At 40.8% G+C, this 17,002-nt stretch overlaps 1 protein-coding gene across 1 annotated transcript in view; it reads left to right on the top strand.

Annotated features, from left to right (window-relative positions):
* The window catches only part of usp12a (ubiquitin specific peptidase 12a), a 64,373-nt gene extending 47,919 nt beyond the window's left edge, over window positions 1-16,454 (top strand). Inside the window, exons 8-9 of the mRNA XM_072476919.1 lie at window positions 1,508-1,586; window positions 13,454-16,454. Coding sequence (XP_072333020.1) covers window positions 1,508-1,586; window positions 13,454-13,555 — 181 coding nt within the window. The 3' untranslated portion in view covers window positions 13,556-16,454. The remainder of the gene's footprint in view (window positions 1-1,507; window positions 1,587-13,453) is intronic.
* The last annotated feature ends 548 nt before the right edge of the window (window positions 16,455-17,002 follow it).

The raw sequence follows: 17,002 nt of genomic DNA, 5'->3' as shown, positions 1-17,002 counted from the left end.
TGATTCCACCAGGGTTGCACCAATGCTTACCCAGAAGTTAAAAGAATTAAAACCTTTCTAAATTCAGGATAACTACTGTAAACACTCAGACCAACATCCACGGGACCCACCCCATCCTCAGGCCACCCCAATTTTATCCACTTACTGTAGACACTGCCCTTCTCCCTGACCTGCCAATTTCACTGGGCCCTTCAAACTTGCCTGCTTTACTGCAGTTAGTGCTGTAAAAAAGGAGACATTGCCTACCTCAAATCCGCTAGGGCCTGTGGGGAGTGTTTTGATGCAGGCCCCAAGCTCTGGCCACCAGAAGTATCAGCGCAATTTTCAAGACCAGGTTAGTGTGCATTCAATTCTTCTAATTCCTGTGGGACATCTCTTTCCAACGCTAGTCGTAAGTTATGGTCCATTGTTGTTGGGGGAAAAATGCTGAGGTGTTTTCTTAATTGAAATGAACTATTATGGTATGGAGCAGTCTAGTGAACCATTTTTTTTTGTTTTAAATCTTTTCAAATTAGTGTATGGAGAAAGTGTGTTTAGAAATTGCACTTTTCAATATAATGCAATGTTGGGTATATGAAATTTGTGATGTTTTCCTGTGGGAGTACTGTAGATGATATGAAATGAAAATCGCCTATTGTCACATGTAGGCTTCAAATGAAGTTACTGTGAAAAGCCCCTAGTCGCCACATTCCGGCGCCTGTACAGGGAGGCTGGTACGGGAATTGAACCGTGCTGCTGGCCTGCCTTGATCTGCTTTAAAAGCTAGCTATTTAGCCCTGTGCTAAACCAGTCCCTGTGTTATCTGCCCCACTGCACCCTGCCGATACATCTGTAAAGTGTAATGCTGGATGAGAAACGTTTGCACTATATTCATTCTAAGTTTGAAAAGCAGCCAATAGTAGTTGTAGGTAATATCTTTATTAGCGTTTGTTGTGTCTAAAGGGAACATTTTCAGCAATGTAACACACAGGTGATTGAAGCTGATAGAGGTTTGAGCACGTTTAGCTGATGAGTTAAAAATATTACAAAGCATTTTGAAACTGCTTTTAAGAATCTTGCCCTTATAGTATATTGGTACTAGTTTACAAAATGAGCTTTGCAGCAATACTGTAAATTATCTGAGGACTGGATCAAAACCTATTGGAGCCATCCTTTATGACAGTCTGTATCTAATATTTTGTTAACTACAATGCAGGTTGTCCGTATATTAAATGGCCAGCAGCAACCTTTGAGACTTAAAAATATCCCTTGTAGCCTTTTTTTTGTGCAAAGCTGATTAAACTTGTAAAATGTAAATTAATCATTATACCCTGGCTCCTTGCCAGATTTTCTGGTAAAGTCTAATATGAGCAGAGAGGAGAAAATGATGGATAGGCAATTTCATCTTTAACGGCTAGAATTTTACTGCAACTCTTGTTTTCAACTCTTGTTAGTATAAAATTTATCTGATGCTACGAAAACATTAAAAAGAGATTTTGTACTAATGCTAGTTGTTTCTTTTCTTTAGTGGTCCTAATCGAGGTCACTACATTGCAATAGTAAAGAGCCATGACTTTTGGTTGCTGTTTGATGATGATATAGTAGAGGTATGTTTATTTAAAGTTAATACTGAATTTTAAATATTTAGTATAATTAGCATACAATTTTGAAAAGCACCTTTTATGTTTTGACTTGCATTAAGTATGATTTGATTATGCTGTGCGATGTCAAATATTGCAGCTATTTAAGAAAATTTTATTATATACTTGAAACTTGAATTTAAAAGGAACATGGAAGTTTGTATGGCTCTATTACCATGTCTACAACTGTGTTAAACCATATTGATGTAGTTATTAACTAATATATCTGGGACCTTAACAATGTTAGGCTGATAGCAGATCTGGTGAATTTTTCCCAACTATTGTTGTCTAATCTACAGAAACCTGAAAAATGGTGTTATGATCCCAGTTGGTATTAAAACTGGGCAGGAGGATCCCAGAATGGAGCTCTGGCTCAAAAGACTGTAACATTAACTTTTTTAATAAAACACAGAGGAAGAGTCATGGGGCCACTAATTAGTTTGAACAACAATAAGAAAACATTTATTAAACATGAAAATATTAGATTATGACACAATATTCTTTTACCCCCCCGTTGGTTTCACGATTACACTGATGTTAAGATTAATACGAATTACAGTGTACATCTTAAACTACAATGGTCCCATTAACACACACTCCTTTTTAAGCACACAGATTGGCTGTGGTCAAATACACTCCGCTCTGAACCCAAGTTAGTGTCTGTGGATTTCTTCTCCGAAACCCCAAATGATTGTCACATGAGAGTTTCAAAGCTCCACTCCCAAAAACACACTTTAAAATCTTCTCTCATAATAATCCTTTCCCTTATCGATTTTCATTCCGAAAACTAGTCCAGGTTTTACAAATTACTCTTTTAAACGAAGCTTCCGCTCCACTTTTAACAGCGAATCCAGTCCAAGATTTTCAACCCTCCCTTTAGGATTTCTTTGTCTTGAATGCTGTGCGAACTGTTGACAAATGCTTTAACTGTCGATTCCCTGACTTTTATTACTCAAATGTTTGAGTAACCTCTGGGGCCTGCTGTCCCACTTTAAATCTGGTACTACAATTGTCTATTTAACTCAGAACACTTTGATTACTTTCCTTGAATTCTTCTGAACAATACCCTGGTCTCTTTTCCCTTAACTCCAGTTATCTTAATCATTCTTTCTGTCCCAATTCCCAGGACTGCCACTTGTTCCTTGGCAAATCTGCAGCTCTGTAACTCCCTTGTCCTGTCCAGCATCTCCTGGCAAAGTTGAGAGATGTTCACTCCCCAGTGTCCTGTCTCCAACTGCAATATATACACAGCTAAAACTTAAAAGCATTTCTATCCTTACAAGGGTCTCCAGTCGCTAAGCGATCCCTGCTGCTACTATTTGTTTTTCACGCTGTAGCCCTCTCTAAGCATAATAGAAACACAGTTGGGAATTAACCAACACCCACACATACAAACACCTTGTCCAGCAAGAATCTACCCATAGGTTTTACCCTTCCTGACTCAGAAATATTAATTTAAATCCACTCAAAACAAACCGTATTTCTAATGTTTATCAATACAAATATAAATCCCTTAAAACTACCTTTGTTTTCCTAACAAACTGAAAAGAAAAAATAATCTGAAAAACCGAGTTATATACCCTCCCAATTCACAGTTTATGTTCCAATTTTACAAAAATATGGTTCATTTTTAAAACTGAAGGTTCTCCAGATTACTCTTGAATGATGAAATCTTAATATTCCATAAAGCCATAAGAAGTACGAACAGAAATAGGCTGTTTGGCCTGACACGTCTGCTTTGCTATTTAATGGAATCATGACTGGGCGGCACGGTGGTACAGCGATTAGCACTTCTGCTCACAGCTCCAGGGACCCAGTTTTGATTCCGACACGGGTGACTTTGTGGACTTTGCACATTCTCCCTGTGTCTGAGTGGGTTTCTCTGTGTCCTCCGCTTTACTCCCACAGTCTAAATATGTGCAGTTTAGCTGGATTGGCCATTCTAAATTGCCTCTTAGTGTCTAAAGGTTGTGTGGAGTTACGTGGATAGGGCGGGAGATTGGGTGCTCTTTCAGAGGGTCGGTGTAGGCTGGAATGGCCTAATGGTCTCCTTCTGCACTGTAGGGATTCTATGACTGAATTGATGTGATAATCCTCAACTCCACTTTCCTGTCTTAACCCCATAACCCTTGATTCCCTTACTGATTAAAAATATGTCTGTTTCAGCCTTGAGCATACTTAACCCAGCCTCTACGGCCTTCTGTGGTAAAAAAATTCCACATATTCACTACCCTCTGAAAGAGGAAATTCCTCCTCATAGGGGGGTTTAAACTAATGCAGCAGGGGCATGGGAACCTGGATTGTAGTTTTAGGGTAAGGGAGAATGAGAGTATAGAGGTCAGGAGCACAGATTTGACGTCGCAGGAGGGGGCCAGTGTTCAGGTAGGTGGTTTGAAGTGTGTCTACTTCAATGCCAGGTAGGGGAACTGGCAGCATGGGTTGGTACTTGGGACTTCGATGTTGTGGCCATTTCGGAGACATGGATAGAGCAGGGACAGGAATGGATGTTGCAGGTTCCGGGGTTTAGGTGTTTTAGTAAGCTCAGAGAAGGAGGCAAAAGAGGGGGAGGTGCGGCGCTGCTAGTCAAGAGCAGTATTACGGTGGCGGAGAGGATGCTAGATGGGCACTCTTCTTCCGAGGTAGTATGGGCTGAAGTTAGAAACAGGAAAGGAGAGGTCACCCTGTTGGGAGTTTTTTATAGGCCTCCTAATAGTTCTAGGGATGTAGAGGAAAGGATGGCGAAGATGATTCTGGATAAGAGCGAAAGTAACAGGGTAGTTATTATGGGAGACTTTAACTTTCCAAATATTGACTGGAAAAGATATAGTTTGAGTACAATAGATGGGTCGTTTTTTGTACAGTGTGTGCAGGAGGGTTTCCTGAAACAATATGTTGACAGGCCAACAAGAGGCGAGGCCACGTTGGATTTGGTTTTGGGTAATGAACCAGGCCAGGTGTTGGATTTGGAGGTAGGAGAGCACTTTGGGGACAGTGACCATAATTCGGTGACGTTTACGTTAATGATGGAAAGGGATAAGTATACACCGCAGGGCAAGAGTTATAGCTGGGGGAAGGGCAATTATGATGCCATTAGATGTGACTTGGGGGGCATAAGGTGGAGAAGTAGGCTGCAAGTGTTGGGCACACTGGATAAGTGGGGCTTGTTCAAGGATCAGCTGCTGCGTGTTCTTGATAAGTATGTACTGGTCAGGCAGGGAGAAAGGTGTCGAGCGAGGGAACCGTGGCTTACCAAGGAAGTGGAATCTCTTGTTAAGAGGAAGAAGGAGGCCTATGTGAAGATGAGGTGTGAAGTTTCAGTTGGGGCGATGGATAGTTACAAGGTAGCGAGGAAGGATCTAAAGAGAGAGCTAAGACGAGCAAGGAGGGGACATGAAAGTATTTGGCAGGAAGGATCAAGGAAAACCCAAAAGCTTTCTATAGGTATGTCAGGAATAAGCGAATGACTAGGGAAAGAGTGGGACCAGTCAAGGACAGGGATGGGAAATTGTGTGTGGAGTCTGAAGAGATAGGCGAGATACTAAATGAATATTTTTCGTCAGTATTCACTCAGAAAAAAGATAATGTTGTGGAGGAGAACGCTGAGCCCCAGGCTAATAGAATAGATGGCATTGAGGTACGTAGGGAAGAGGTGTTGGCAATTCTGGACAGGCTTAAAATAGATAAGTCCCCGGGACCTGATGGGATTTATCCTAGGATTCTCTGGGAGGCCAGGGAAGAGATTGCTGGACCTTTGGCTTTGATTTTTATGTCATCATTGGCTACAGGAATAATGCCAGAGGACAGCAAATGTGGTCCCTTTGTTCAAAAAGGGGAGCAGAGACAACCCCGGCAACTATAGACTGGTGAGCCTCACGTCTGTAGTGGGTAAAGTCTTGGAGGGGATTATAAGAGACAAGATTTATAATCATCTAGATAGGAATAATATGATCAGGGATAGTCAGCATGGCTTTGTGAAGGGTAGGTCATGCCTCACAAACCTTATTGAGTTCTTTGAGAAGGTGACTGAACAGGTAGATGAGGGTAGAGCAGTTGATGTGGTGTATATGGATTTCAGCAAAGCGTTTGATAAGGTTCCCCACGGTAGGCTATTGCAGAAAATACGGAGGCTGGGGATTGAGGGTGATTTAGAGATGTGGATCAGAAATTGGCTAGCTGAAAGAAGACAGAGGGTGGTGGTTGATGGGAAATGTTCAGAATGGAGTACAGTCACAAGTGGAGTACCACAAGGATCTGTTCTGGGGCCGTTGCTGTTTGTCATTTTTATCAATGACCTAGAGGAAGGCGCAGAAGGGTGGGTGAGTAAATTTGCAGACGATACTAAAGTCGGTGGTGTTGTCGATAGTGTGGAAGGATGTAGCAGGTTACAGAGGGATATAGATAAGCTGCAGAGCTGGGCTGAGAGGTGGCAAATGGAGTTTAATGTAGAGAAGTGTGAGGTGATTCACTTTGGAAGGAATAACAGGAATGCGGAATATTTGGCTAATGGTAAAGTTCTTGAAAGTGTGGATGAGCAGAGGGATCTAGGTGTCCATGTACATAGATCCCTGAAAGTTGCCACCCAGGTTGATAGGGTTGTGAAGAAGGCCTATGGAGTGTTGGCCTTTATTGGTAGAGGGATTGAGTTCCGGAGTCGGGAGGTCATGTTGCAGCTGTACAGAACTCTGGTACGGCCGCATTTGGAGTATTGCGTACAGTTCTGGTCACCGCATTATAGGAAGGACGTGGAGGCTTTGGAGCGGGTGCAGAGGAGATTTACCAGGATGTTGCCTGGTATGGAGGGAAAATCTTATGAGGAAAGGCTGATGGACTTGAGGTTGTTTTCGTTGGAGAGAAGAAGGTTAAGAGGAGACTTAATAGAGACATACAAAATGATCAGGGGGTTGGATAGGGTGGACAGTGAGAGCCTTCTCCCGCGGATGGAAATGGCTGGCACGAGGGGACATAACTTTAAACTGAGGGGTAATAGATATAGGACAGAGGTCAGAGGTAGGTTCTTTACGCAAAGAGTAGTGAGGCCGTGGAATGCCCTACCTGCTACAGTAGTGAACTCGCCAACATTGAGGGCATTTAAAAGTTTATTGGATAAACATATGGATGATAATGGCATAGTGTAGGTTAGATGGCTTTTGTTTCGGTGCAACATCGTGGGCCGAAGGGCCTGTACTGCGCTGTATTGTTCTATGTTCTATCTCTGTCTTACTGAGATTATGTCTCTGGTCCTCGACTCTCCCATAAGGTGAACAACCTATCAGCATCTACCTTGTCACCCTGTCCAAGTTCCCTGAGAATCCTATATGTCTTAATAAGGTTGCCTCTCAATCTTCTTAACTCCAATGAGTAAGAAACAAACTCAGCCTCTTATAACAAAATCCCTCCTAACCAGGGATCAACTTCGTGAACCTTTTCCGGACTGCCTCCAATGCCAGTGTATGTTTCCTTAGATAAGGGAACCAAAACCGTTAACAGTATTCCAAGTATGGTCTAACTAGTGCCTAGTATTTCCTATTTTTACTATACTATAAGTATAGTACTTCCCTATTTTACACACCCTTTAAAATAAAGGCTAACATTCCCCATTACCTGCTGAACTTGCATACTCACTTTTTGTGATTTATGCATGAGGACCCCCAAATCGCCTCTGTGCTGCATCTTTCTTTGAAATAATATTCAGCGTCTTTATTCATGGAATCCCTACAGTGCAGAAGGAGGCCATTCAGCCCATAGAGTCTGCACCGACTCTCTGAAAGAGCACCCTGGAGCCCTATCCCTGCAACCCCATAACTCCATCCAACATACACATCCTTGGACACTAAGGGACAATTTAGCATGGCCAATCCACCTAACCTACACATCTTTGGACTGTGGGAGGAATCTTGAGCACTCGGAGGAAATCCATGCAGACACGGGGAGAGGTGCAAACTCCACACAGTCACTCAATGCTGGAATTGAACCTTGGTCCCTGGCACTGTGAGGCAGCAGTGCTAGCCACTGTGCCAAAGTTCTTCCTACCAAAGTGCAAAACGTCACATTTTCCTTCATTATATTCCATCTGCCAAATTTTTGCCGACTCACCTAACCTGTCTATATCCCTCTGCATACTATCTGTGTCATCCTCACCACTGCCTTCCCACTTATGTTGGTGACATCTGTAAACTTGACAGTAGTACATTCACTTCCCTCACCAAGTCATTGCCCCAGCACTGATCTTTGTGGCACTCCATTAGTTATTGGTTGCCAACCTGAAAATACCCTTTTCATCCCAACTCTTCTATTAGTTAGCCAATCTTCTATCCATGTCAATATACTATCCTCAAAATCATGGGCTTTTATTAAGTAGCCTTTCGTGTGGTACCTTTATTGAATGCTTTTTGGAAATCCCAAGTATATTACATCTACTGGTTTCCCTTTATCTATCCTGCTCGGTACTACCCCAAAGAATTCTAATAAACTTGTCGGGAATGATTTCCTCTTCATGAAGTCATGCTGACTCTGCTTGATTATATTATGCATTTCTAAATGCTCTGCTATTACATCCTTTATAATGACTCGTAACATTTTCCCAAATGTCAGATGTTAAGCTAACTGCCCAATAGTTACTTGTTTTATGTCTCCCTTTTTGAATAAGGGAGTTTTATGGAATGCTATTAGTGTCTTCTACTGTGGTATTTGTCTAACTCCTCTGCCATTTCTTGGTTCCCCATTATTATTTCCCCAGTCTCATTCACTAAGGGGCCTATGTTCATTTTGGCCTCTCCCATTTTTATATTACTTGCTAGTTTGTCCTCATAGTTTATCTTCTCCCTCTTTATTATTTTTGGTCATCTTTTGTTGGTTTTTAAAACTTCCCCAATCCTATGGTTTACCACATTGCCACATATGTTTTTTTCTTTCAGTTTAATACTATCCTTCACTTCCTAGGTTTATCCCCTTCCTAAAATCCTCCTTCCTCACTGGGATATAATTTTGTTGTGAGTTGTGAACTATTTTCATAAACGTCTGCCATTGCTGATCAACCATCTTTTCTGCCCAACTCCTTTCTCAGTCCACTCCTGCCAACTCTGCCCTCATTCCTTTGTAATTACCCTATTTAAGTTTAGCACAGTTGTTTCTGACACAAGTTGCTCACTCTCAAACTGAATGCTAAATTCTACCATGTTATGGTCACTGCTTCCTAGGGGATCTTTTACTCTGAAATTATTTATTAATCCTGCCTCATTTTACATTACGAGATCCAAAATAGCATGATCTCAGGTTGGATCCACAACATATTGTTCTAAGAAATAGTCCCAAATATACTCTATTAATTCTTCCTCTTGGCTACCTCTACCAATTTCATTTTCTCAATCCACATGAAGATTGAAGTCACCCATGATTAATGTGCTGCCTTTTATATTTTTCGTTCTACCTTCTAGCTACTGTTAGAGGGCCTATAAATTACTCCCACCAGTGTCTTTTTCCCTTATTTTTTCTGAAGTCCACCTGTATGGATTCTATGGCCGGGTTTCTCTGAGCCACCGTGCCAAAACCGCGCTCGGCGCGGGGGCGGAGAATGGGGGTCTCAGACCCGCGGCGCAGGGGTGTGATTCTCTGTGGAGCCTCAAGCCTCGTGGTCGACGCGGCGCCGGTCGGGGGCAGTTGAAAGAAGCCCCTGCAGCGATTCTCTGCAATCGACCGGCCGAGTTCCGCCGCCGTGGTTCCAACCTGGTTCCACCCAGCGGGAGCTCGGACTCGCGGTCGCACTGGCTGTCCTTGTGGGGGGGCGGGGGGATCAGACTCTTGGGGGGGGGGGGGGCCTCCACGATGGACAGGTCCACGTTCGGGGGCTACCTATCGGCGGGTGCGCGCGATCCGGGGGGGGGGGGCCATCTTCTTCCGCGCTGGCCCGGTGTGTGGCTCCGCAATGTTGCGCAGGGGCTGCGCGAATACGGCCACTGGCGCATGCTTGGACCTGCGGCTGGAAGTGCAGGGCCCCGTATCGGAAGCAGGAGCTGCACGGCGCACGCCGGGGCCCTGCTGTCCCTCTTAAAACTGGAGAATCACTCCAGACTTTTTTCTATGTTTGTGCACTCTGTCCCTCCTATCACATTGTTGGTGTTCCTCCTGTCACATTTGTGGGTATCGTTACCTGATTAGATGCCATACAATGCTGCCATATCCTTTTGCTTTGTATCGCTTCTCCAGAACTTCCCCCCCCCCCCTATAGTTAGTTTAAAGCCCTCTCATGCGATGTGCAAGAACACTGGTCCCAGCAAGGTTCAGATGTAGAACATCCCAATGGTACAGCAGTCATCCTCAGTGCGGATGCCAATGCCCCACGAACCAAAGCCCACTCTTTGAGCAACGTATTCATCTCTCTAATTTTATATACCCTATGGAAGTTTATACATGGCTCGGGTACTAATCCAAAGATTATAACCCTGGGGGTTTGCGTTGTCTAATTTAGTGTTTAGCTCCTCACATTCTCTGTGCAGAGTCTCTTTCCTCGTTCTCCCTATGTCACTGGTACCTAAATGGAGTACGTAAATGAATTATCCCCTTCCACTGCAGATTCCTCACCAGCCCAGAGCAGGTGTCCCAAATACTGGCACCATGCAGGCAACACGGCTGCCTGGGCTCTCGTTCCTTGCTACAGAGAACAGTGTCATTCCCCCTCACTATGCTGTCCCATCTACCACTACATTCGTATATGTCCCCCTCACTTGAATGACTTTCTGTACCACATGCCCCAGTCTCATCTAAACCAGCTGAAAGAACCTCCAAGCCTGTTGGATAATGCAGAGGATGACACTCCTGCCCTAGGGTCCCCTTTCCTGCCTCAGCTGCAGCCACACCCCTTCTGTCCCTGACCACTTTCCAAACCAGAAGATTCTACGTTAAGAGATGTGATCTCCTCCTGAAACAATGAGTCCAGATAACTCTCACCCCTCCTGATGTGCCACAGTGTCCAAAGCTCAACCTGCAATTCAATGATCAGCCATGGTCATAATGAATGGTGGTGCAGGCTCGAAGGACCAATGGCCTTCTCCTGCTTCTATTTTCTATGTATGTTTCTGTGTGACTGGGCCAAAGTTCCTCAAGCTGCAGACACTTACTGCAGACATGCTTGTCCTGGATCACTGTGGCATCCATGAGCTCCCATATGCTGCAGTCTTGACGCATTACCTGTCCTGCCATGCTTATGAGCTTTAATTAACTATTTTATTCAGTTATTTCTTTTATTTTCGATATTCATCAGTCTTATCTCAAACGCCAGTACTATTTTAACCTTTCGGAACATAGACCCTGACCACTTAGCGATATTCTCTTAAGAACACTCTGTTGGGCAGCACGGTAGCACAGTGGTCAGCACTGTGGCTTCACAGCTCCAGGTCCCAAGTTCGAGTCCCGGCTGGGTCACTGACTGTGCAGAGTCTACACGTTCTCCCCATGCCTGTGTGGGTTTCCTCCGGGTGTTCCGGTTTCCTCCCACAAGTCCCAAAAGATGTGCTGTTAGGTAATTTGGGCATTCTGAATTCTCCCTCTGTACCCGAAGAGGTGCTGGAATGTGGCAACTTCAAAGTAACTTCATTGCAATGTAAGCCTTCTTGTGACAATAAAGATTATTATTATTAGCTGTTCGGCTCAGTGAGTCGACTCTCTCCATTCACCACTCTCTACATTCAATGAGATCGTGGCTGACCTGTACCTGCACTCCAGTTATCCTCATTAGCTTCATATCCGTTGATACCCATATCTATCAAAAATAACAATCTCAGTTTTGAAAGTGCTAATTCTCCCAACAACTACCGCCTTTTGGGGGTGAGAATTCTGGATTTCAAGATTATCAATGTTTAGTTTCAAAAAATATATGTAAATATATATAAATATATATACTGTGAAATACTCAACATAGCTCCTTCCTTAGATCTTGTGTTCGGGCATGTTAGGCTCGAATATTCTGGGGGGGGGGGGAAATGTAATTGCATTGCAACTGAAAAATTTATAAACTTTGTTATCTTACCCTTCAGGACATCATTGTTTAAATTAAGACTTTAAAATATTAAACAAGGTGGTGGAAGTAGATTAATTAATAACCTTCCAAAGAAAGTTGGATGTATACACAAAAAGGAAGGATTTGCAGAGCTACGGCAAAGAACCAGGAAGTGGGCCTAATTAATAGCTCTTTCAGAGTGCCAGGGCAGGCATGAAGGGCTGAATGGTTTCCTACATGAATCACTGTGCCTCTGCAGATCTAAGACACACCTTTTTGTGATATTAACTGTGCTGAGATAAGCAGCTCAACTGAAGGAGTGGTTTTTCTTTTGTTTGGCAAACCTTCAAAGCATAGTTCTAACCGCACTTCAAGGTTAAATTTGGACAGTAAACAGACAGAATTTCCCATCTCTGGCAGAAATCCATACATAGTACATTTGGAAGTGATCCTTTGTGTTAGAATCTTTTTTTAAATTCTAAAGTGAGAGATGAAGAAAAAAATGTAGGTGGCTGTTTTGAAATACTCTGCTGAACTACTTCATAATTAAATGTTAAACTTATCTTGACTGGTATCTTAATTGTCCCTTCTTACTCTGGCCATTGTTATGCTTTAGAACTGGGTAGAGGCAGAATACCCAGTGGAGTTTCATGATGTCAAATGGTGAGGAAGTTCTGATCCTAAATTGCTTCTCGTCAGCGATTCAGTAACATACAGCATTGCATCAAAGCAAGATTACGGCACAAAAGAAAGGGTAACTTTACCTTTTCAAACAACATTTTGGAGCAATGGTGCATTTCATTTCTGTACACCGTACTCCTCTTGCAATTCTGTTGCTTAAAATTACTATTAATCAATTACCTTTGAAGATCACTGCTGATTTTGAGATGGAGGCCTTGTTCAAGTATTGCATCTATCTTTGTTGTAAATCACTAGGAGTGATTTGCTTAAGTCAAGGATATCAAAGAATAGAAGTCTGAGTTGGTTAAATAGTGTTGAAATGTTGATCAGACATTATCTAATTGAATAACGCAATAGGCACAAGGGGCTGAATGGCCCATCCAGTAACTCTGTTATTCCCAATAATCTGCATTGTGCACATTATTTGCAACTACACTTAAGTGATGATTCCATCAATTAAAATAATCCTTTTTATTCAATGCATATTGCTTTTACTTCTTTCAGAATATTTGACCCCAAGTTTCCATTGTGGTTCTGCCATTCTCTTGCCAACAATTTGGTGGGATGTCTTTAGAACTCTAAAGAAGTGGCTTAGCTGTTAAACATTGGTGAATGAACTCATGAAGCACTAAGCACAACAGATGACTTGCTAACATTGAAAAGTTTATCCAGCAGTGCAAGAATTAGAAATAGGATGACAATAACATTGTGGTCAATGTAAACATAGCCAAACATTGGCAGTAAAATTCTCCTTGGATAATAAGGCAAAACAGGTGACCTATTATGCTGTCCAATCAATGTAAAACAGGCTTCTGATTTGCTATCACCTTTTTACATTGCCGCTGAAGACAAATTTCATCCCTGTTGACTTGTCAAGTAGAGGGTTGCCCCAGCTGACAGTGAAGGTTATTATTCAGCTGGAGTAAGTAAGGGCTTTTGACAGTAAGCGAGACAGGTACACAGGTAGTCTTTATTTATTAATCTTTATTCTCTATTTCATGTGTAGTATGTTTACTACTTGGGCAAAAGCCCTAACTTTCCTGTGAGATATTTGGGAACATAATTGCACTAAATTTGTTTGTTAGGCAGCTATTATAATTGAATTAAACTCTGTAGCTCTTTTTAAAAATTGTTAACAATGCTTATGTTGTCTACTGCACAGAAAATAGATGCACAAGCCATCGAAGAGTTCTATGGGTTGACATCCGATATCTCAAAGAACTCGGAGTCTGGTTATATCCTTTTCTACCAGTCCAGGGATTAAATGGATGCCGAGTGCAGGAGAACAGTTCCACCTCATTCACTTACCAATGCTCACCCTTGCAGAAACGAGGCATTGAGACCATGCAAATGAAAGAGGATGAGAGAACTTTTGAGTCTTGTTTGCAAAGCTTGGGTCACACTGGAGTAATACTGATTGTGATGGTAAAGCAAAAATATCCATGTAAACAAAACAGTTTTACTCATTGTGAAAGCACATTGAAATAAAGCATTAGCAGCTGTGTATAAGGAACGCTGTATAAGTGACACTGAACTGATGCTGTGATGCCAGTTCCAGAGCTCAAATCGACATTAGAGAAAGCAATGCATGCTAAATGCATACGTATGAAACCAAAGTGAACTGATGTTCTATCAGATTGATCTCTCTCTGGCTTCATCCTGTTGGCTTTTTAATTTATATAATTTTTACATTCTTAAATTTGGGAACTACTGAGATTAGATTTTTTTCCCTTTTAAAATAAATTACCAAAAACAATGACAGTTGATATTAACAAATTTGGGCAAAATTTCCCACCAAAGATGAATATGATATTGTGGATTATGTAAGGTGTTTACATCTCTTAAACATATTTGACTGACATCTAGCCTTGCAATTGTATCTACTTTCAATTTACACAAGGTAAATACATAATATATCTGCAGACTTGGTGTCAACTTGCGTTAAATTCAATTATTTCTTTTGTTTTACCACCTGTTCACACCTTGACACTATTCACAACATAATCTGGGGCTGATTGCTGGATAGTGATCTAATGCACAAGAAGCATTAACTATGAGTAGATGCAGGGCAGAGGCAATGGCAGGCAAAGAGTTGTAGAGCCTTGTAAATACTGCAGTGAAATAATTTGTTAGTGTCAAATAATTAAATGCGTTTTGTAAAGTATTTTTGTTATCCCAGAGAAACTGTAAAGTGACAGTGTTATAAAAGTAATTCCAATTTGCTTTTTGACTCAATGCATATAACATCACGAAAAAGTAAATAGACCCTATTTTAAATGTCTCACCTGAAGTGAAACACCCTTCTGTTCTGCCATATTGGAGTGTGCACTAATTATATTCTGTTGTATATAGTATGTAGATAATGTGATTACATGTTTAAGATCCATTAGTTTCTTTATAAATCATTTCAGTTTCTATAAATCTTTGATTATTTACTATTATGTACAGTATAATTATTCTTCATTGTAACATCTTATAATTTCTCCTGCATTAGTTGTTTGCATTGCTAACCTGATCAAGCACACTTCAATGTAGCAATTGAAGTAATCAATTTGTTTGCCTGAAAAATATGGTCTGTGTTCCCAAGCACTTAATTGAACTCACAGTCACAGATGAATGTAATATCTCAAGGCCCTGTTTAGACACCATGTGTACATTCAGATCTGTTTTGCATTTCTTTATGGGAATCAGAGTACACTGTTCGTATGGTACCTATACATTTGTAAATTTTATGTTAAAAATCCTACCTCCCATATTAATTTAAAATCTGGTCATGAATTTGAACCAAACCGATGTAATTTTATGAATTCTTTCTTCGCTCCTCCTGTGGTGCACACCAGCCCATGCCTCTGACAGTTGGTTTGACAGTCTGACTAATTGTACTGATTTAAGGCAGGAATGATGTGTAAATGGAGGTAGATTAATTGCAGTTCAAATTTTATAGAATCTGAGCACTCATTCTGGCTGATGACATAGATGAATATTGAAGACTGACAAAATTAATTTTAAAGTGGCCTGTATAAACGTTAAAGTAGGATTTAAGACCAGAATCACTGTTCTAAATATATCAGGTGGAGAAATTTACCACCTTTCTCTTGTACAGTACTTAATATCAAAACTTTGAAATCCTGTGAAGAATGTCTATCTGCTGCTAAACTGAACTTTAATTCATCAGAGAACATTCTGTAGCTTTTAGAATAATGCTTTTTTGACCTGTTGGCTCAGGAAATGCTGTGGTCTTAACATTTGATGCCATTTAACCCTTAGCATTTACCTTTAGGTATTTTTGAAAAGGAGAATAGTATCATGTTATTAGGGCAAGATGTAAACTTGTGGGGGCAGGCATTCAGATGATTATTTCTAAATGGATAGCTGAAATGCCCAAAATATTTTTTCCAAAATTGTATTTTTTAATTGAAGCCTGTTAGGCATTCTTTATAGTGCTTTAATCAATTCCCTTGTATTTTCTGCATTAAAGCTCACTTTAGGATTCAAGAATAAAGAAGCCATGTGCATTCAGTTGAATTTTTTCCCTTCCTCTCCACCTCCCCATTTTCGTGTTTGGAAGATTATATGCTTAACGGTTGCTACATATAGTTTCAAAAAAGAATACTTCAATCATATTAAAAAATAAAATAAATCAGTGATTAATTGAGATTTGTTAGACTATTGCAGCATTCTGCATTTGTTCCTGTATTATGCTTGGGATTTGTAAAAAGAAAATAGAGAAATGTTTTTGGTTGTGGATGTTAACGAACATTAGGAATTGGTTCATTATCGACTATTGTGCAGCTGTCAAATGGTGCAGAATTTGATTTTGGATATTTTAAATACTAGAAAATTGCATTTTAGCCATCAGAAATCAGGGCGATTGGGGGAAAAAGTAACCAGTAAATAATGCAACTGATTTATGTCTTTGTCGAGAAGCTCTTTGGGACACAGCAGCTGAATATTTTGTATATTGGGTCAGAAATTTCTACAGATAAAAGTATGTTCTTTGATAGCTTAATATTGTATGTATATATATTGAAAAATTACTCTAAATTATAAATTGCACTTTTGATACTGATTTTTAGGTGTATTTAAAGGGTTAATTGAGATGGCCTGTTGTTTAATTATGTTTTTGTCTTACAGAAATAAAAAAGATAATTTACAGGCCTAAAGACTGCTTGAATTTTATGTTTAACCTGTTGTGGTAATTATACAAACTATTCTTGAAGTACATATTCGTAACTTGTTTTGTTTAACCCCTTCTTTACACACCTCTGAGCATCAACATTACTTTTACATTTTTGTGCACTTGTCAAAAATAACTTAATTAGTGACAAATGACTTTTTGTGGGACTAAGACGTATATGTTGGGAAGATCTCTGAGGCTTCATATTCAGAGGGATGATCAATCTGGAATTGCAATCGATGTCAGCCGCATGCATAATTTCTTAAATCTATAATTGCTTTAGGATATATTAACAGATCTCATATGGTGTTGCTTGCAGCGGGGCACTTAACATGTAATATATATCTTTTAAAAAACAGATATATACTTTGCATTTGCTGTCCACAAATCCTATCTGTTCTAACACTTATTATGAACTAGTTGATCTCTGTCATTGGGGGTTAAGACCAAGAGTCTTTAGGTGAAGTAGTGTTACAAGACGGGAGCTAATTAGGCTAAAGCATGCAGCCATAATTCAGTTCCCATTTTAAAGTC

The sequence above is a fragment of the Scyliorhinus torazame genome, chromosome 15 (genome assembly GCF_047496885.1).
Source record: "Scyliorhinus torazame isolate Kashiwa2021f chromosome 15, sScyTor2.1, whole genome shotgun sequence".
Lineage (NCBI taxonomy): Eukaryota > Metazoa > Chordata > Chondrichthyes > Carcharhiniformes > Scyliorhinidae > Scyliorhinus > Scyliorhinus torazame.
The sequence above is the reverse complement of the archived record's forward strand: the minus strand, read 5'-3'. Positions and strand labels throughout refer to the sequence as shown.